This window comes from Siphateles boraxobius, unplaced genomic scaffold (genome assembly GCF_051911475.1).
Source record: "Siphateles boraxobius isolate OS27281-9 unplaced genomic scaffold, OSU_SipBor_1 5, whole genome shotgun sequence".
In the NCBI taxonomy this organism is placed as follows: Eukaryota; Metazoa; Chordata; class Actinopteri; order Cypriniformes; family Leuciscidae; genus Siphateles; species Siphateles boraxobius.
Window position 1 is genome coordinate 19,449,497 of NW_027509141.1, and position 22,847 is coordinate 19,472,343.

Below are 22,847 nucleotides of genomic sequence, written 5' to 3' on the forward strand. Positions count from 1 at the left end.
GCAATGCAAACTGTATGGCTTAGGTGCTTGATGTTTATACAGTTGTGGCAAAGGGTCTGATTGAAACACCTCAATTCAGTAATTAAGAGGTGTGTCCCAATACTTTTGTCTATATGGTGTGGATGGTCACATGATGCTTTAAGCATGAGAAACGACTTTAAATCCCTCAAAACCCCAAAATATGGGCAATTAATCCTAAAACAATGATTATTTCAATATTATCATTATTATTACGTACATCATAATATATAATTTTATTCATTATATTTTATATAATATGAATAATAAATATAATAATAATAATAATAATAATAATAATAATAATAATAATGAATGAATAAAATATATTATCTATACTCCACTATCTAGCAACACTGCAAACTGTGAAGCTTCATAAGGAAGAGGTCAAGAGTGACATATGGAAGCGTTATTGGTAAAATGTTAATTCGCTATATTAATTTGTAATTCAGAGTTTATCAAACTTGAAGTAAAAGATCAAAACTTATATAAAGGAGATGGAAAGATATTTACTCACTGAGTACAGATAAAGACAACATGGATGTCTTTTTTTATCCAACAAGTTCTTTCCACCTAATATTTCTACATACAATGCAAAATAATCTAGGTAAAAGGTAGGACTATTACATACTGTAAATGTTTTGATAGGAGGAAGGCATGCCACACACATGAGGAACAAATACAAATCAGAAATAATTACAGTAATTGCATCAAAGAACAATAATAAGGCTGGAATAGAGAATTCAAGAGGAGATGAGGTGAAATAAATTTTCATTCAAGGAATCAAGTGTGTCCCTTTTTAACTTTTTCCTTTTTCATCCTCCACTAACTCAACCCCTTGTTAAGAAGACAAAGAGTAATTTAAATCGATCTAAAAGTGCTGCAATTACAGAATCCCAGGCTGCAATTCTATAAGAGGGAAATAGATTTCTCTGCCCATCTGTGCTATACGGCCAAACCATGAGACCTGAATATAAAGCACGGACTAGATAACAAAACCAACCACCTGAGAGCGCTTTCGGCCAACATTTTCCCTTCAGCTTTGTTGTAAAACATATCCAGCGTTGTCTTTTATGGCTCGCCGCAATAATGCTGTGCAGAAATCCATAAGACGAGCCTCTTTGTGAAGTTTTACAGTGACAGAAGGCAATCCTTTAGACGACAATACTTCCTAAAGCTCAAGGACAGCAAGAGGTCAGGAAACTGACAGACATATTCCTTAGGCAGGTTTTCTGGAAACTTCTACCTGACCTTGAGAAGTACCCAATGCAACTTCAGTATTAAACTCATAGAAGAGCTCTAGACGTCCATTTTAGACTCCCACCATTACGTACTGAACTAGCAGCACATAATGAGTGAATAGCCCATGTGTCTGACAAGCCAAATACAACAGCGACACGCCATCGACAAAGCACATTGCTGGTTTATGAACTAATACATTTCTGGCAGTTACCTCTAAACGACACAATAAATAACCAATATTCCTGAACGGATGACTTGACCTTACTGTCCAGGAAGAAAATTGCGCTTTTCACGAAGAGGCTGGCGATCAGTTTCACGCTAAACTCAAAAGACAGAATCCCAAAGTGGCAATTACCGTTTTGACATCCATTCTGGAGAAAAAAAAGTGAGCGAAATACTTTCAAAACTGAACAAATACAAGGGTGTTTAAAGAAAGATGGCTCTTTAATGAGATCAGGATATGGAATAGCTTTCAAACTACAATATGGCAGCCAGCTATTATTATCTGTTGTCTATCATCTCAAGGGTTTGCGATAGACGATCCAAGCGGTTTTCAGCTCATCTATATTTATATAAGCGGCACTAATTTTGGTCATTACATTTACCTTGCCCGACACACACGCACACATTAAATGACCTCTGAATTATACAATGACGCAGCAAGAGCGTATTCTAACAAGACTCAAACTCCACAGTGTAATCCATCAACACACTCGTATTTGACACGCTGAAGGAAGAGCTTGAAATAGGCAATTATTGAACCATCTCCTCGATTTACACCCATCCGCACTTCACCTTCACATGTAACTTTGTGGATGTGTACGCCATGTCATGGCATCACTGGGTCAAAAATCAGCACTTTGCAGCCCAAGTGGGTTGGTTTCGCCATTCCCGCCATCAATTTGACTTCGAGACTGAAGAGTGAGAAGTGAGCGAATGAAAAAGAGTAAGAAGACGAGGAGAAAGTGAGACAGAGGTCTGTTGCTCGAGGCACTTGATCTGGTGCGGGTGTCCTCTCGGATCGCCTGACACATAATCCATTAAATGTTTCAACCCGCTGACAAGGATGGATTTCAGAAAACGCCGGTGAACACACACTCTTGTATGTAATTATGGCTAGTGGATTAAAAACACATTGTTCTTAATGATACTCTCATTTGCAGACAATTATTCTAATGCTCATTCTAAGAAAAACAAACAAACAACTTCTTTAACTCTTCTCCAAAAAAGTAAAGAAAAGAGAAAAAAAAGTATAATTTTTCATTGAAATATTTTATTTTCACTATTGTTGACTCATTTTAGATATACATTAACTTTGAAAATACATTTATGATAAAAAAAAACTATTTATATATTCATCATGGGTGTTTAACTTGTAAAACATCCTCATGATAGGCACAGTAGAATAACCACACCACTTCATGTTTATAAAAAAAAATCTAATTGAATATACAATATAATGCACTGATTTTTTTTTTTTTTTTACATGTAATCAGGAAACTTACTTCAATAACTTCAAAGTTGCATTTAATAGTACTTAATCTTTTTTTAAATCTTATACCCATAAAAAGTCTTATCACACTCTTATAAACAAGACAAACCATGAATCAGACTGGGATGGTAATATCATATGGAGATTAAGAAATCAATATCAGATTTGAGATGTATTTCACAGTTCAGTTTCAGTATAAAATAAGGCTATTCCATCACATGTATCATTTCATGGTTTACTTAAGGCGATACATATTAATATGGAATGCAATTAAGCTATTTTTTATCTTAATATTTTAACTTGAAAAAATAAGTCCGTACTCATAATCAATAAAGGAAACTTTCCATTAAAATGCTTAAAGTAAGGCAATGAATGCTTCAGTTATTTATTTAACTATAGAAACGGCTGTATTCGGCTGATAAAAATGCAGGAAAAGATGCCTCGTATTTTCCAAGAAAGTCCTGGATTTGAGAGCCGGATTTTAGGGGCTGTGAAGAAGGTCTCAAAAACAGTTCTGTTCCTGGAAAAACTGGGCAGACTCTGGTATGTAGCTGTGGTCCAAAAGGCAGGTGTGAAAAGAGGCTTCGTCTTAGGAATTTTGTGCAGTTTTCTCTGTGAATGAAGTGTGTAAGGCTGCTTTGTTTCTGTCATTGGGATGCAGGCCACAGCTCTATTGGTGTATGTATAATAATGGTATGATTGTTTTGAGAATGTGTGAATGCATGTATGATTTTATTTCCTGGCAATGGCAGCGACAGCTTTCCTGGCCGCATCATCGAGGTCACTGGCAGAGGTGATGGGAAGCCCACTCTCAGACAGGATACGCTTCGCCTCATGAACATTGGTTCCTAAACATGGAAATATAACAATAGCAAAGACACATTGGTTAATGGGGATTTTTAAGCCTTCACTGTTATTCTGACACAGATTCATATACCATCAAGGATGCACAATCGATTTTAATTGGCTATTCTTTATTTATTGGCATCTGTGTGTATATATACTGTGTGTGTGTGTGTGTGTGTATATATATATATATATATATATATATATATATATATATATATATATATATAATATTCATAATATCCACTGTTGGTTTCCACACATTTCCAATAACAGTTTTTCGCTTGGACATAACATTTGAAATGAAAAAAGGATTTATGTGCATCTCAGGTTCACAAAAAATTATAGTTGTAGTATGCATATTATAATTATATATTATACAAATATCATATTTCTATTATTATTATTTATAGCTAATATTTATTATCCAATTGTGTTTACTTAATACAGACAAACTTGAACAATTTCTGTAATACCAAACTTATACTTTAAATATGTTGATTATATCTAGGCCCACACAATATAAAACTAATATTAGATATTCAATATTATCAACAAAAAAAAATACATATGTAAACATATATATATATATATTTTTTTTTTTTTTGAGAATATTTTAGACAAATTATTATATGTCTAAAATATAAATAATATAATTTCTGATTCGGTATTATGTGAATGATATAGATATTATACTATCAATATCATTCGCATAATACCAAACTTAGCATTAAAATAAATAATAATATGTTAAATTAATAGGTTATGCCATATTATAAAATATTATTAGAAAAAATAGCTTTTTGGGGAGTATTTTTAGTTCAGGTCAATAATATTGCCCATAACTAAATAAAACAATATAAATAATATTATATAAATATAAATATAAACAATAATACAACATAAATAAATAATATAATATAATGTCATGAAAAACAATTAGTCAGGTCAACATATTATAAAGTAATATTTGCAGATATAAATACTGACTATTTGTAGTTTTGATGAAAATATAATATAATATAATATAATATTATCTTATGAGTATCAGCCTGAATTTTAATATCAGTGCATCTCTATCATGATGTACCATCCTTACAGTAAGGCCTAACAAGAAAAATCTTTCTAGACTTAAAGAGAAAAAAAGGCAAGGTCTGAGTTTGGGGAGTGCGTCTCTGCTGGTTTGAAGAATCAGTGGTTTTGAAAATGCGTTAGGGTCGTTCCATTGGCTAAAAAGGACAGGAAATGTTCCATTGGCTGAATGGTAATAGCGTTGTTCGTTCCATTGGCTGGAAATGCAAGCGCTCGGTTCGCTTGCCGGAGGGACGTGTTGGTGCCAGCTGCAGAGGTCCCGACTGAGCACGCGCTGGATCATTTTGCATGGGATGCCCTTGCGGTCTCCACAGTGACTCTGAATGTCACTGAACTATGGCCTCCTGACACAGGGCCAGGGCCCGGGGCCAACACAATAAAACAAATCAGAAATCTACTCCACAGGGGTCAAAAGGATGAGGATGGATTGAGAAGGAAAGGAAGAAAGACAAGAAGGAAAAGGAACGTCAGGTGTGAGATGAGAGGAATGACAGACAGAGCACATGTTGAGCAGCTGGTGATGATTTCACAGGTGAATGTGCAGCTCCAGGGGGAACATATCACACTCACAGAACATGTGTCAAAAGAAAGCCTAAAAGATGAAGAAGATCTCTCTCTCTTTTTTAGTTGAAATTAGTTTTTAAATGTCTGAAAAGATATATGAGCAGAAAGGTTGATTAATAAATATTATAATGTTTTACATTACATTATTAAATTTGCTTATCAAATTAATGTAAAACTTTTAAAACATTTATTTTTTTCACTTCATTATGCATTTAATTTTAATTATTTATAACCTATATCATATTTTTAACCATTGCATTTTATTATATATTTTGTTTAAATATTTATATACGCATTTAAAAGTTTATTTTTATTTAACTATTATATATTTCACTTTAATTTGATAAACTCTTATATTTCAATATTTATTTAATTATTGATATACTTATTTAAACATTTTAACTTTTATATATTTATTTTAATTTAATTGATTTTATAAGCAGTTTTATATTTTATTTAATGTTTTAATTATTTAAACATTTACTTTTTATTTAACTATTATTTATTTACTAACCTTATTACATTTTAATGCTATTTAATTATTCATATACTTATTTAAACAATTTTTAACACTTATATATTTTATTTTTATAACCAGTTTTATATTTTATTCAACTGTTTATTTAATTCTTCACATAAGTATTTACAATTTATTTTTTATATTATGCATATTATTTAACTTATAACTTTTTCATTTATCTTTAATCATTTATCATTTAAATGTATAAATATAACATTCTGCTGTAGAGATTGACTAGAACATAACAGAAGAAAAGGGGGAATGGGATCAGCTTCATGATGTGAGCCAGGCTTGAACCCGCATCGCCCACATGAGCACCACATATATACATGCTAGATGCTAAGCCACAACTCCAAATCCATCCGTTTATGAACCATTTGGCAGAAAATTTTTTTAGAAGCATGTTTTATTCTGCGTATTGGCCTACATATAAATCTGAACATTATTAGATTGTTTTTGGAAGTCTACATGTACGAAAATGTCTTTTAATGTTTCAGTATATATATATATATATATATATATATATATATATATATATATATATATATATATATATATATATATATATATATACATACAGCATATATACATACAGTATATATATATATATATATATATATATATACATACAGTATATATATACATGGTCATAGAGATTCATTAGATATTTGTGTGTGTATATATATACACACACAGTGTATATATATATATATATATATATATATATATATATATATATATATTTATATATATATATACACACACACACACACACGTATCTAATGAATCTCTATGACCACGTATTAGTATCTCTCCACGTACACGTCTCTCTGTGTGAGTGTGTTGTTGTTGTCCTGCAGTGTAATTATGATAATACTCGCCCTCTCAGGAGAGAGGATGTTCTAATCAATAGCAGTTTCATGAGGAATTCAATTACCAGCACCACTTAACTACTGATATTTCAGCGCTTTTGTCCGCTCGCACAATAACTCATTTCTAACACGTCTCCAACATTTGGCAGCACAAAACAATCAATTGTATAATTTCATTAGCAGAGGACGAGGGCGAGCAGGGCCGTGTGCTGAGAGGATAGAATATCCGCCGACTGACACTGCTCCACAATGCTGAGTCGTCTAAGGGCAACGAGAGCAAACTTAAACAAAAGCCATGAAAAATACTCACACACACACACACTGAAGAGTTTAATGCTCAGACTGCTCTGATCTGCAGCACTTTGATGGCCTTGTGCGTTGTACGTTTTCTTTTTAAGCGTCAGTATACATAGAATAAGTTGTGAATGTGTAAATATCTCTCACACACGTACACTGTACAGTATAAGCTTTTAAGAGCTGACATGCACACAGCTTTGTACTCATTTACTGCCACTAGGTGCTGCTAGAGACCAACTTAACACCAAAACCAAACAGAATGAATCAATATGGAATGACCTATGCCTCTGAACAAAGCTTACATTAGAATGACTAATCTTTAAACGTACATACTCATCATGGAACTGATTATGAACAAGTATGCCGACTTTTCAAAGGGACTTTATTAGCCTTACTGAAAACTTTTTGTCAGCATTGGTAATAAGAAATGTTTCTAGAGCAGCAAATCAGAATATTAGAATGATTTCTGAAGGATCATGTGACACTGAAGACTGGAGTAATGTGGCTGAAAATTCAGCTTTGACATCACAATAAATGACATTTTAAAATATATCCAAATAGAAAACAGTTATTTTAAACTGTAATAACATTTCACAATATTACAGTTTTTTTTTATCCAATATATGCAGCCGTAGTGAGCATCTTTCAAAAACATAAAAAATCGTACCAAACTTTCGAACAGTAGTGCCATTACCATTATTCCAAACTGATATGATTTGCCTCATCATATTTTAGGAGATTTTCATGCAAAAATCATGCTTTTACATACATACTTCTCTCAGCAGTAATTGTATGATATTTTTGGTGCAAACCAGCAATTTACACTATTGAAAAACAATCAAAATATAAACGTTTTATATAATATCTGATATACAATAATCCTTTATGCATCTACAGTATATGACATACATAGCCCATTCGTTTACACTGACAGTGCAGAATCTGAATATATAATATATGCAATGCCAATACATGCAAACTGAGGTGATCAACACAATTATTATAATCAACAATATTCTGCTTGCCCTTAAAGCTTAAAGAGAGGTCTGTTTTTGACTCACATCAGATTCAGCATAACAATAACAAAACCAGACGGAACAGTTCAGTTGCTTATAAAAAGAGAAGAGAAGGAATATTGATATTAATCAAAATATTTTGATTTTTAAATTCGAATTCTGCCCAATGCATTTGAGTGAACATTGAGGGCATCTAGGTTGTACTGTTGGCTTGAACTGAGTACTAATGAGTACCACAGATTGAACATGTTGAAGAACAAAATCATATATCCATAACAGGATGTTCATTATGTGTCATTGACAGCCTTATCTGTCTATATGAAGGAACTGATTGTAGAAAAGCTGGAAAGAAGAGAGTTTCACGCACACTTTAATGTATAACTTTAGTCTTTCCTGGAAAGGTGGGACTTATGGTGAGGCTAAGGTTAGAGATGGTCCTGAATCAATAGACAGCTAATACAAACTAAACTCCAAGCTGGGAACCATCTTATAGCGATCTGTCAGACATGATCAGACACAGACAGAGAGACAGAATAGAGGATCGATCTGTAAGCAGCATGCTGCCTCTTACACCCATTACTAAGGGCTTTCAGGCCACTGTGGCTAATTCACTTTTCCAGAGACGGCAGGCGAATGTGAGCCAGTATTGCTTTAAGGCATTTTCATTTGGATGGAAAATGCTTCGTGAAAATTGTGTGTCAGTAATTACTTTTGCACTGTGTATGATAAGAAGGCTTTTAGCCATTTAATTTAAAGGGGTAGTTCACTCACAATATATATATATATATATATATATATATATATATATATATATATATATATATATATATATATATATATATTTTTTTTTTTTTTTTTAGGGATGTGGGAGACTAGAGGACTAGTTGATTAAACGATACTGCTGCTAGTCAACTTGGAAATACTAGTCGTTTATATATAAATATATATTTTTTTTTTTTTTTTTTTTGCACATTTAATGTTTTGCTTTATGTATATATATATATATATATATATATATATATATATATATATATATATATATATTTTTTTTTTAAATATATTTATTTATTTATTTTTCACAAGGATACATTTAAATTACCTTCATGGTAAAGGCCGGGTAGGCGATTTGTTTAGGAAACATTTTTTGATTTTGATATGCTGGTTGAAAGACTTCACATCCTGATAGCAATCCCTGAGTGGTCTAAATTTATTTATTTGTATATATATCTTCTGTGGAAGGGGTAGGACCATAAAATGTCCGTCCAATCATTGCATTGGGTCCGAATGCAATGATACGATGTCCTACCTGCCTGTCAATGTACGTTTTTCTATACCTCCGCGCACCTGCTCGCGCAGACATCGCACGTCATCAGAGCGTTTCATGCTATGCAGAGTTAGACAGACGTCAGTCACAGAGCACCGCAACCGAGACAGGAACCCTGTTTTACAGTTCTTCCAGAACCAAAACAACGAGCTTATGCTGCTTTCACACCATAACTACTGCAATTTGGAAGAGATCGAAACCCGTGACGTTACACTCGGAGCAGTTCATGATCTGAATTTAAGCATTTCAATGGCAACACTATCAATGCGAAATGATTCCGCAGCAGTGAGGTGATACAAGTCAGTGCTCTGTAAGTTGTTTACGTTCATTATTATTGTAATGCTATGTGCTTTGAGACACAAGGTAGTTTAATGCCGTTACTCTGCCGTGTGCGTTCATGTGTTTTGAAGGAGGCAGGGCTTTGGAGACGATCTGAAGGGAGGGTGGGATTGGGTGCTTTCAAAGCTAACTTGCTATTGCTAGCCGCTCCGAAAATTGCCTACAATTTCAATGTTACATCTTGAAATTAATATATTATTTTGAAAAGTGTTTATCTGTAGCAGAAAACAAAATCCGCATGCGTTAGTTTTCTCTGATGCTCATGGCGGGTCCAGAGAAATGTGCACTCGGAAGATGAGCGAGGTGAGTGAGTACTGTATTTTGAAAGCCTACACAATTTTTCCATTCTCTTTTATGCCATGTCAAAGTGTTAGATATCTACATTGTTATACTAACAATTAAGCTTTCTTATAGGCTTGTTATACTACCGGTTATTAGGAACAATACCATATGAAATTGTATAGGCTATCAGATTAAAGAAGTAACATTATGAATGAAACTTATTTGACACTTGAACAGTTTCTATATCAACAACCTGTCAAAGAGAATACGCTTAAATAATGTATAGTTTTCAGTACAAATCAGGCTTTTCCTACAATTCTTACGCCCGTCTTGAATACAAATACTTTTCATATACGAGAAGTGTGCTCAAACCCGGACACGGAAGTGGTTGCAGTTGTGAGGTGAGGTGTTGAAATCACGTGACCAACTTGAACCTGTTGAGAAATCTGTGTGGAGAAATCATTCGCCCTCCCACGGAATTCCAGAGCGCCTGAAATGACTGGATTTTGCCCTGCAAAAATTCGCCAAACGACGGTAAATGTGCCTGCACCTTCAGAAAGAAAGTCATACATGTTTGAAATGACATGAGTAAATTATGACAGAATGGGTGAACAGTTTCTTTAACCATTTAAACTGTGTTCAAATTGCCATCAGGTTTGTGCCACATGTGCATTGCAAGTGCAAATATTATCAGAAAATTAAATATAATGCGTATTTAATTTTGATAAATATCTTCATGCTGCTCTTGTCCTATATTTAAGCGTTCCTCAGAAGGACAGGCTACAGCATGGACAAACGAGGGGCAGAAAACTAATGGAGTGGAGTATATGACTCTCTCTGGGCAAAACGACTCAGCTGTTTTCTGCCAATTATCCTAATGGCCAGATGGGATCAGGCCGGACCCGGTGTCACACGAGCAAGTAGCATTAGCATACACAGGTGAAAGGTCCCGCAATCAACGCCTGGCCCCTCTGCTCCTCTCACAGCCACCAACAACTGCTGTGTTCTGACGCGCTTGCTAACCAACACCAACAAACTCTTCACTTGACAGACATGGCTTTTGTTATAGGGTTTTACTGAGCACATTTGAAAAATTAAAAGGTAATTTGGAACCTTTGATTCCAAAAATGGCAAACATTGTTTGGCCACACCCACCTTCGAGTCTGACCACCAGGGGAACCTTGAGCTCCAGTTCTCGGCAGGCCTTGGTGATGCCGTTAGCAATGATGGCACAGTTAACAATCCCTCCGAAAATGTTTACCAAGATGGCCTCTACCTGAATGTGGGAATAGAAGTGAAAAAGATGCTTTATTGAGATAGCCAAACATAGTCTGTCTTGGCAAATGCTACATTTAAGAAGATAAAAAGGCAAGAAAGCAGAACCTTCAGGGTGCTCACATATGATTACTGGATAATGATTTTCATTTTTTTTTTTTTAATCAATCAATTTCAATGCAGTTCAACATTTTTGAGTTTAGGACAACTAGGAAAGTTCATAAGCTCATACTGAAAGATCCTGGAAAATTCATGGTGATTTCTATTATTTATAAAATGATATACCATTTCCAATATTTCCAGGCTTTGCATGACTGTAGAAAACCCAAAGCTCAAATGAATAAAGAACAGCTGCCAAATCGGCTATTAACACCAGTGTGCTAAAACCTTCATGGGGTTGGAAAAGAGATTTGGGGTGCTTCAGTCCTGAAATGAGCAGCCCACCTAAAGAGAAGCTGGATATTTGAGCCTAGCGCGGTATCAGCTGTGCTAACAATGCTATATAATGATCATAATTCCTCAAAAGAAAATAAGCAGATTATACTTCAACACAATCTGGCATATAATTTACATAAATGTATAGTAGCAATCAAAGGGATATTAAACTACACACACACACACACACACACACACACACACACACACACACACACACACACACACACCACACACCACACACCACACACCACACACCACACACCACACACCACACACCACACACACACACACACACACACACACAGTCATAGAACAGCTCATGATTGTGTTACTCTTACATGGGAAGAATTTAAATAACTCAATGTCAATTAATTTCTGTCAAATTAGCATGTCAACAGATCAGATTAATTTGGCATGTTTACTCAATCTGTGCTAATCGGTGGGAGTGACTGTTGGCTCCATTCGGTGGTAATGGTGTTTACATGTCTGAGGATTAGAGAGATATTGGCAGATTTTATCGAAAAATGCTGTTACCCACCTTACCGTCTAATTGCATATACCGTATATTCGGAATAAGAATTTAGGCAATAGCAATGTCTTCTGAACATTGGGATGCTAATAACTCAATCAGGGGGAGGCCAGAAATGATAAAGTGGGTGGGCATTCATAAAACAGGGTGGGCAGTGTAGCATACGACAACACAGCATACCGTTCCATAACAGCAAATAACAACATTTAATATAATAGCGAATAACAACATATATACTCACTAGATGCACATATTAGGGCTGGGGTAAACGATTATTAACTAAACGATTAGTTGGGTGATTATTTTATCGATTAGTCGACTAATCTAACGACAAATTTTTCTGCTGCTCGATTAATAAAAAAACTATGTATCTCAAATAAATACTAACTAGTGTACTGAATCATGATACTATAAGCTGGCTAACGTTAGTCTAATGTTAACGTTATGTATTTGAACACCGTCATTAGAACTCTATAACCGCCAAAAACGTATTATTAAAATATTTTTTACAAACATTTTTTATCATAGAGAATGTTTAAATACTAATATCAGCTTACGAGGGAAACGTAGGCGGAGTTAGTTGTGCACCGGCATCCAGTTTGTGCGTCTAAATTGCAACTTTTTTTTCGTTTTTTGTTAAGGGTTTGTTTACTGTGTGTGATCATAGACTGTAAAAAAAGATGGACGACGCCCCTTCGTTCTCTTCCATTGGCGAGAAGTGAAGCCGCCGTCGTCCCGATATGGCACTGACATCTTGGGACTTGAGTCTGCGCAGTTGCGATTTCGGGATGAGACATGCGCAGTAGTGAGCAGGAAGTAAAGCCACGAAATTCAACGTCCCGCTCTGGTCCCGCCCTCACTCTCGCTGAATCAAGCGCAAGCACGCGCCTCTGCTGCAGAACAAACCATTATGTCGGTGTGAAATAGTTAATTATAGAAATTTAGATATTAAATTTAAAGCTCCAATCTCCTCAGTCCTCCAAAGATCCCGAAAAAAAGTCCGTTGTTGCTTCAGTGACTACTTTGCTCAGAGAACCTGTCAATCACAGCTGTCAATCATGTACGCCACAGCGCCGTTTGTATAGCATCAAATAACTAACTAAAAACAAACTTACTTTAAAAACAAATACTTGAAATTACATCAGCGTGATGAAAACTACAGTAAATGACAGAAACTATCTTTGGAAAAAAGATATGTAAAGTGTAATTTAATTGTTTAGTTGGTCTCACGTCCTATTGAATAACACGGGGAGGCGGGTTTATGAGCTATACTAGGACCAGTCACCGGGGGGCGATCGAGGCGATTTGGCTTCACTTTTCAGGGCTTGTGCGGCACGCTTGTGTGTGAATCATTTAATGGAAAGCACATTCACTTCTAGTTGTCTTCGTCCTCCATTCTGCAATGTTTCAGTCTCCCACGTGTGGTGGCGAGCTGTACCGCCGGAAACGGTGCAAAAAATAAATAAATAAAGAAGTGTCGACGCAAAAATATGGCGTAGACATCATCGACGCGCCGCTACAGAACTAGCACATACACACTGTAACAAACACAATAACAGTCATATTTTCTGTCAAGTAGGCCTATACATATTAGCCTATATGAATTATTGTTAGATTTTCTTTACTAAAAATATTGAGAACATTTTTTTATTTACATACATTTACATCTACCTTCCTTTACATGTCCTCCACTCCAGCTCCTACATTATTAGTCTGAGACGACGGGTTTTTGATTAAAAACGGAGATGATCTCATCGCAATCAAGTGTGCTGTCAGTTCACGTTCAAAGGAGAGAAGAGATACATTTTTTAAGCGTCCAGTAAGCATTGAGGACCGTAGACATGTTTTTTTGCGGTTTGTAGTGGAGAACAGTTTTTTAACACTGCATGATGTTATTGGCAGAGTAATCAGTGCTCATATCATTTTGTTAACATTTGGAAAGATGTCCTTAGGACTGTTATCCAATACGTCCATGAATGATGTGAAGCCCTGTCCAGCATCTGCTTCCGGTTGCGTGAGTCAATGTCTCCAAAAGTGCTCGCACAAGGTAAACACGCATGAAGCCATAGGTGTCGTCATGGAAACGGCTGTTCAGCTCCATGATTTGTCGATCCAACACCTCATTCCACAGATGCCTCGGATCTTAATCACTTTTAATGTTGCTTGTGACGGAGGCAGACAGTTTAGCAGGAAGTTTCCTTTCTCGCGAGGCAGTGTTGTCCCATTTGTGTATGTCTTGTTTTTCCATCAGGTCTTGTGTTAATTTCGGCACTTTCAAATCTTTCAAGCAATCGTTCTTTGTGTTGTCCCTGAAGACTTTTAAATTTGATTTCAGTCCCTCAATTAAATGAATGCAGTTTGTGACCGATACAGCTGGTGATTGTAAACCTTTTGTTGCAAAATCGCTCATCTCAATTTTTTTTCCAAATCTTACTTGAAGAAACAAGAACTTCTTTGTTTGCATCTGTTGCAAAAGAGAGTCAGCTTCTAGTTTAGTTAGACCATGGCTTGTTTCGGAAAACTCGGGAAATGTTTTTAGGATTACATCGAGTAGTGTCAAGATTTCGGTGACTGAGCCCGAATCAGAGCCCCATCTCATGTCCACGGACCGTTCTAACTCCAAGCACTCCCGCTCTGGATTCAACTCCTTTTGAATTTCCATAAATAGTGCATGACGGCTGCTTCCAGTCATGAAGCCATGAACAGAATTCAGTGTTTCAATGAACGTATTCACGTGTCTAGATGCTTTTGCAACACTGCTGAGAACAAGATTGAGGCGATGTGAACAACAATGTACATAAACACCATGAGGAAAAGTACATTTAAGGATGACCTGCACTCCGCCTTTTGCACCTGACATCACAGAGGTGCTGTCAAAACAAAATCCCACGCACAATTCAGGGTCCAGGTGAAAGGATTAGTTCAACTCAAAATGAAAATTTCCTTATAATTTACTCACCCCAATGCCATCCAAGATATCCATGTCTTTCTGTCCTCAGTGGAAGAGAAAATAAGTTTTAGGAAAACATTTCTGGATTTTTCTTCAAATAATGCACGTCGATGGTAACTAGCTTTTGGAAGTCCAAATCAATGCAGTTTCAAAGATCTTTGAAGTGCTTGAAACGGCTGTGCACGATCGCAGCTGAGGAGGAGAGTCTTATCTAGCGAAACGATTGGTCATTAAAAAAAAAAAAAAATTATATATATATATTTATATATATATATATATATATATATATATATATATATATATATATATATATATATATATATATATATATATATATATTTATTAAATTGCCATAATCGCATAATATGTGTTCGGAGTCGCATACAACGGCAGACTCAAGTAAATCATTCTGAATATCTGAGCTCGTCATCGTGGCATTTTTAGCCAGCTGGTCAAGGCGCTTTTTAATTTCCTGATCATAGTTTGAAAGCAAACTGAACAATTCCCTGTTTAATGCTTCCTCACTTTCTTTGTGACCACGCAATGGGATAGCTTGCTTGGTACAAAAAAGTACAATATCAAGCACAACTTTAATGTGTTCCCGATTTCTCTCCACAAAAGATGTGTTTACTTTGTCTCTGTTTAGCTGATCAAGCACTGTACATCTGTCATCGAGCTGTTGACTTTGTCTGTAACCGGCCAGTTTAGCTTGTGAATGCAGGTGTCCTTTGCTGTCCTGATGCTTCAAATAGGCTTGGCTCAGGTGTTTCCAATCTTTAAATCCATCTTCCGTCAATTTTGCTGCATTTTGCTCAAGAAAGTGCCTGCAGGGCTTACAGAAAACCGCATCAATGGATGTACTGTATTCCAACCAGCCGAATCTCTCATACCGTCGAGAAGAAAAATATTGCGGTTTTCCCGATATTACTGTGAAAGGAAATCGTTGCAATTTAGGTTGCACGGGGGGCAGAGCCAATCCTGACCTTCCTGGGGCCCTAAGCAAAATAATGTTAAGGGTACCTGACCCATGAGCCTCCCAACCTGACCCATGAGCCATGTAAACCATTTGCCATTGCCACACAGTCACACCTGACACCCCAGTGCTCCCACTACAATCCTCCCTCCTTTTAACTAGTCCTAACGAAAATGTAATTGTTAGAATTAGACAATAGTTAGAAATAGTAATAGTAATTAGAAATAGACATTGTTACTAGAAAAGTTTAATTTACAAATTTAATTTCCTGTGAATGAATAAAAGCTAAAATGGCTTGCCATATCATGTTGACCAGTATGTCCAGCCAATCAACAGTTAAATGCAATATAGTCTATAAATCATAGTCAATGTCAATACATTGCTTTCCATCTTGCTTTATTGCAGAGTTGTAACTAAACTAACTTGGAGACTAGATAATCATTGTCTTGTTTTAAATTAAAAGTATGAGTGCCATCAGGAGTGTCATCACGCCCATATTGTACTGGTCCCCACAGATGTTTTGCTGGAAAGTGCGCGTTTCATTTCATGCACGCGCATTTGAACGCATGTTAACGCGCGACGCAGTTATCTTTTCCGACATGCAGTTTATAAACAAACACCGTTGCACTTTGTCGCTTATCAACATAATCAATGGTTGTATTTCACTCTCACTTTTTTTTGTGAGGCAAAAAGTCAAGCAAGACACAGAAAGACCAAAAGATGCACTGCCCAGCTGGATCACACAGACAGACAGACAGACAGACAGACAGACAGACAGACAGACCAGAGAGAGATGCACATCAGCTTAACTTTACTGTTCTTTGCTGACATCAAACTTAGAGAGGAGAGAACACAAGTCTGCCAGATTGCTTTTCCCCCAATTCACTCTCATAGTTTTTTTTTCTCTCTCTTTTTGTGACCAGAAGGATAGTCCCGGTTTATTTTCTTATCGATGTTGTAAACTTTGATTGACGCACTTTGACACGAGGGGGAGGCGGGGCCTTGGGGGGCCCTACGTAACTTGCGTATAGCGCTGATCGGCTCTGACGGGGGGCTCGTCCAGGTCAGACAGGTCCTGTGGTGGGGTTCCAGAGACATTGGAAGTTGACACTGTTGGTTCATTAGATTCCCCGTCTTTAATTATTGCCGACGTGTCAATCTCATTAGCAGGAGATGCAGATTCAGCTGCAGGGGGTCTAGCTTCATTTGTAGACGGCCCAGATTCATTGGTAGACCTGGTTTCTTCAGGTAGTACACTTGAAACATCCAATTTAGGCTTCTTAAAAATTTACTGATTGTTATTTGCGTCACCATTTTCAAATTCCAATCTACAAACACACGAATCGTACTATCATCGCGTAATAGGCGGCACTAACAGCAACTGACGAATCATATTCACCTTTTTATTTTGACAAGCGTATGGTATGCGCCTATAGGGAGAGGGAAAACTACGAAACTTGCATTTAATCTTTTAACAAACTATTAACTATGTAAACTTAAGTGTGATAAGAAGTTTATTCTTATTATTGATGTTAATAAGATAATTGTATACATCTGTTTGGAAAACTGCCAACATCTGATTGGGTGGGCCACAACTCTAAGTGGGTAGGCCCTTTGTCACTGAACTCAATCATCTAAGGTCACACATCACATATAACTTGTACTTTCACACTATAACAGCATTATGCAATGTCACTGTAGTTATTTTAAAAGCACTGTGACATAATTAACTGTGTTCATCCTGCATTTTAAGCAGAAATTGCGAAATTATAAATATAATCATATAATAATAATAATGACAAGAATAATACTACTAATAATAATAATGGATAAAAAAAGGTCATAACGAACTGTGTTGATCCTACATTACAAATGGTCATGGAATGTAATAATAATAATAATAAACATGTAAAAACAATGCCATTATGAACTGTTTACCCTCGATTGTTAGACAATTTTTTTCAGTATAATAATAATTTGATAAATAAAATCAAAAAGCAATTATGCCATTGTGAACTATGTGTTTATCTTGCATTACAAGTGGTAATGGAATGTATTATTATTAATATTATTTATAATAATAATAATAATGACGATAACAGTAACATGTAAAAAAAAACAATGCCATTATGAAATGTTTATCCTGATTTTTCAGACCGAAAAAAAAAAATCTGTAAAATTATAAAAAAATAATAATGCATAAAAAATGAAATAGTTTTTTCTACATGTAGAGTAAAATGTAGTTATTATAATTATGATAACTATCATTACTGATGATAATAAAAATAATAATAAAAATATATACATTGAAAACCTTGTTATTATATTCAATTGTTAACATTATGAACTGTTTATTATGCATTAAGCACAAACTGTCAGTAAAATGTAAATTTTAGAAAAAAGTTAACTTGTAAAAAAGTAAAATAACCAATATTTTTTTTAAACATCATACATTTTAATATTTAAATATTATATTTTAATATTTAACTCCAATTCATATATTATACATAAACAAAACACAAATAGACTTCTATCACAACATTTTCGATAATTAAATAGATTTTGCAGTGGATACAGGAAATGCAACAATTTTGACAGCCCTCAGAAAGGATGATTCCCTGCACTTACAACTGAACTAGGGAGCAGACCGAGACCCAGCCACACATATAGAGAAAAAGAAAATCCAAATATGATTTTTACATAAAAAAAATAAATAATCAATGATCAACTCAAAGTCTGACAGAGAGGAGAGGTCTGACAGAGACAGAAATAGATAAAGGCCGAGACTGACAGGTGCAAGCCCACCTGAGCAGCCATATGGCACATCCACATCTTTACATCCTGAGATATCGCATACAGCTAGTGTTTCATTGTCAACTTGTGATATAAATAAATTCACGCAAAAACAAAAGGAAAAGAAAATACATCTGGCTTGGGTGTTGCTGACACAATAAAGGGGCGCGCAGTGCCAGAGACAGCATGTGACCCTGAAACAGCAGATTCCCACTCACACAGCAGATGAGTGTAGGGTCTGTTAGTGGATCTGACAGACTCCTGGAGACAGAGAGAGAAAGTGTCTGTAATGTCCAGCTGCTGATGCTGGGACTGCCAGGCATTTACCATGACTGCAGAATGTCTACATCTGTTGCGCATTCCCCATCAATCCCCATCTGAACTACTGGAGATTACACATTAATGGATATGGAGAGGAAAAAGCATAACATGTATACAGACTAGGGCGGTCCCCTAATAGTCGACTAAACGTTAGTTGACTAGAAGAGGCTTAGTCGAACAAAATTGTATTAGTCGGTTAGTGGTAAATACGGTTACAGATATGGCGAGTCAGCATCGACAAATTCATCTTTGCAGCTGAAACTGACTCAGAAAACAGTAGTTTATAATAAATAATTAAAATATCTTCTTGCAATTTTTTCCCGACACATTCAAAATTATTACTTTTGCTGGTGCTTTGCGGCAAGCTTTATGTGTGCGCTTTAGCGTGGAATAGGCTATATTACACCTATTAACTCTTTCCCCGCCACTGACGGAAATTTAAATCTTTTTGTGTTTTCACTGTTATTCGGTAGGTGGCGCTATTACACAACTTCTGAAAGGTTACTGAAGAATCTCCTGATCAAAACACATGCAAAGAAGCAGAAACAAGCAATAGCATATGTAATCATATGCATATATGTAAAATAACGTGACCATCAACATTGAACAGCATATAAATCAAAACTGCTTAATGTTACTGAATGAAATTTTGGCCCAGGAGGACTGTGAAGCTTGTTGATATAAATAAACAAAAGTAATGTAAATGTTACAAAAGATTTCTATTTTAAATAAATGCTGTTCTTTTTAACTTTGTATTCATAAAGTACTGAAAAAGTATCATAGGTTATACAAAAAAATGAAGCAGCTCAACGGTTTCCAATATTGATAATAAATCAGCATATTAGAATGATTTCTGAAATGATCATGTGAAACTGAAGACTGGAGTAATGATGCTGAACATTCAGCTTTGCATCACAGGAATAAATTACATTTTAAAGTATATTAAATTATAAAAAAAAAACATTTTACATTATTTTAGATAATATTTCACAATATTACAAATGTTTTCTGTACTTTTGATCTAATAAATGCAGGCATGAGAGACTTCTTTGAAAAACATTACAAAATAGTTATGTTTCACAAACTTTTGACCAGTACTGTGTGTGTGTGTGTGTGTGTGTATATATATATATATATACACACAAACACAGTAAATATAATGTAAGGTGAATACAAAATATGAATTACAATACATAAAAAAGTATAAATTATGTGATAAATCTACAAGCAAACAAAAATAAGATGAAAAAAAAATCAGATGTGTGATGTATTTTCTGTCATATTAAGACTGAGATACAGGTAGATAATAGTAATTAAAAATTAAGGTGAGGATAAAATGTTAAGATTTTTGAACATATACTGTATGAAATATATATATATATATGAATATACAAATATTTAAAAATGATAAAATACATAATTCAAATACAAGCAAAGAAGATTAAGATAAAAAAAAAAACTGATTTGTGATGTCATTTCCTGTCATATTTGAGTGACATCTGGTGCATCATAAGCTCTGTGCTGTTCCCAGGAGCTTTAGGTTTTCACTGACTGGTTCTCTCTACAGTCCTCACACTGGCACTAGAGGGCAGCACAGATCCAGGAGCAACAGCAACAGCACAGAGTCTCCTTCTCCAAACAATAGCATCTACAGAAGCAGCATATTTTTCAATTTGGCCTTTATTTTGCACAGTCATATATCTTCCAGTCATGCGTTTCCTATTGACATCTATGTTTATTAATGATACAGGAGGCATGATTTATGCTTTCTCGTATATGAGTAAATGCTGCTTCGTAAAAATATAGTGCACTTCGCTCAAACTGCCAGTGGGATTTAGAATGAAAAAGAACAAACGCGATAGAAACTGTCAGAGGTGCAGGATCTTGTTTTCTCTTTTTTTTTAAAAACAAACTTGTTTCGTTTCACCGTTGGAATGTCGGACTACACCTCCAGGCTTGCACATTCTGAAGCAAATTTCAAGCATACTGAATTAATGTTAAAGTGGAGCACACACAACTCAGCTTAAATAAAAGCAGACTTTTCTTATGACAGTGAGATGAAAAAGACGGCTGAATGTATTACAGGTAATGACGCTAAGAGTCAGAACACAGAATACAGTGTATTGATCTAGAAAATAACTTTTAGGGAATATGCTAAACATGAAGCTTCAGAATCTTTAGAGTAGAGCTTTGAAGACATCATTATGTCATCTGTACTCCTAAATGATATAGATAGATAGATAGATAGATAGATAGATAGATAGATGATAGATAGATAGATAGATAGATGACAGACAGAGAGAGAGAGAGAGAGAGAGAGAGAGAGAGATGACAGACAGACAGACAGAGAGAGAGAGAGACAGAGATAGACAGACAGACAGACAGACAGACAGATAGATATATGCTTGTTTCAGCCATGAACAAAAAAAATCAAATTAGTAAATGCTTTTTTCTTGCAGTTTATATCTCACAATTTTGAGAAATACACATCTCTGACATTTTCCCTGACATCTTGCATTTCTTTGTTTATATCTCACAATTCTGATTGTGAAGAAATAAAGTCAGAATTGCAGTACAAGTAAAAACCACAATTGCGAGAAAAAAAGTCAGAACTATGAGATAAAAAAAAAAGTCTGATTTACCTTTTTTTTATATCCCATTGTGGATACAAGCGTCTATAACTCTTCCATAGAGAGAGAGAGAGAGAGAGAGAGAGAGAGAGAGAGAGAGAGAGAGAGAGAGAGAGAGAGAGAGAGAGAGAGTAATATGTTTGAGCAAAACAATCTGCATTTAGAAGGTTTTTCTGCATCAAAAGCAGAAAGGTGGCTCAAACAGTATCAAGCTCTCTTAAGCAAAGTATACCATCTCAGCTACTCTCAAAGTTGCTGTTTGTTTGCCATGCATTATCCGTGAGTCGGTCTAGCTGTGAGCAAATGCATCGGTACATTGTCTTCGACTGTTTTCCCTTTTAAGTAAGCAGCATACTTTTGACTAGGCCTTTTCATCTTTATTTGCTTTGGAGTATCTTTTGCTTCAGGGAACGTTCTCTGTGACACGAGACATCTCTGGCGTTGGCAGCAGGTTTGTCAATAGCTTGTACACTCACCAGCACCAACTGGTCAGTCATTAGATTCATCCAACATACTCTGTGATGTGTTTTATAGCCTTGGAACAATAATCCCAAAAGCAAGATGAAACAAAAATTCCGACTAACACGCCGCCCATTAGAAATACCGTTGTGCCACTATGAGCGCCAGGACGCCTGTGGTGCGGTCGGGCAACGCTGGCATTATCTTCCTACCGCACATTGGCAGCTGTGCTCCCAGAGAAAAGAGTGTCTACCCCTGTTGACCAGCGCTAATCAATCCGCCCAAGTGCATCTGTCTTTTGTTAAGGTATAACAGATTTGCTAAAGGAGTGAAAACGTTCGTCTCTCCGTACCCTATTAGCACTATTGTTCTAGTTTATCTGTGCGATGCAGGCTTCGCGCGCTAGCTTTTGAATGCTGTCTCACCTTAGTCTCATTTTTGATGTGGAATGCTTCAATACGCCAGAGGTCAAGGGTTAAAACCCAACATTTGCAAATAAAGAGGGGCGGCTGACAGCCGTCATCAATCTGAAAAAAGGAGCGGAGGGCAAATTGTTTGTTTAAGCACATTAGAGC

At 35.6% G+C, this 22,847-nt stretch overlaps 1 protein-coding gene across 1 annotated transcript in view; it reads right to left on the reverse strand.

Annotated features, from left to right (window-relative positions):
* Window positions 1-2,516: 2,516 nt before the first annotated feature.
* Window positions 2,517-22,847, reverse strand: part of suclg2 (succinate-CoA ligase GDP-forming subunit beta) — a 139,491-nt gene continuing 119,160 nt past the window's right edge. Inside the window, exons 10-11 of the mRNA XM_077203105.1 lie at window positions 11,060-11,180; window positions 2,517-3,600 (exon numbers count right to left, since the gene is read on the reverse strand). Of these exons, the coding sequence (XP_077059220.1) occupies window positions 3,485-3,600; window positions 11,060-11,180 (237 nt within the window). The 3' untranslated portion in view covers window positions 2,517-3,484. The remainder of the gene's footprint in view (window positions 3,601-11,059; window positions 11,181-22,847) is intronic.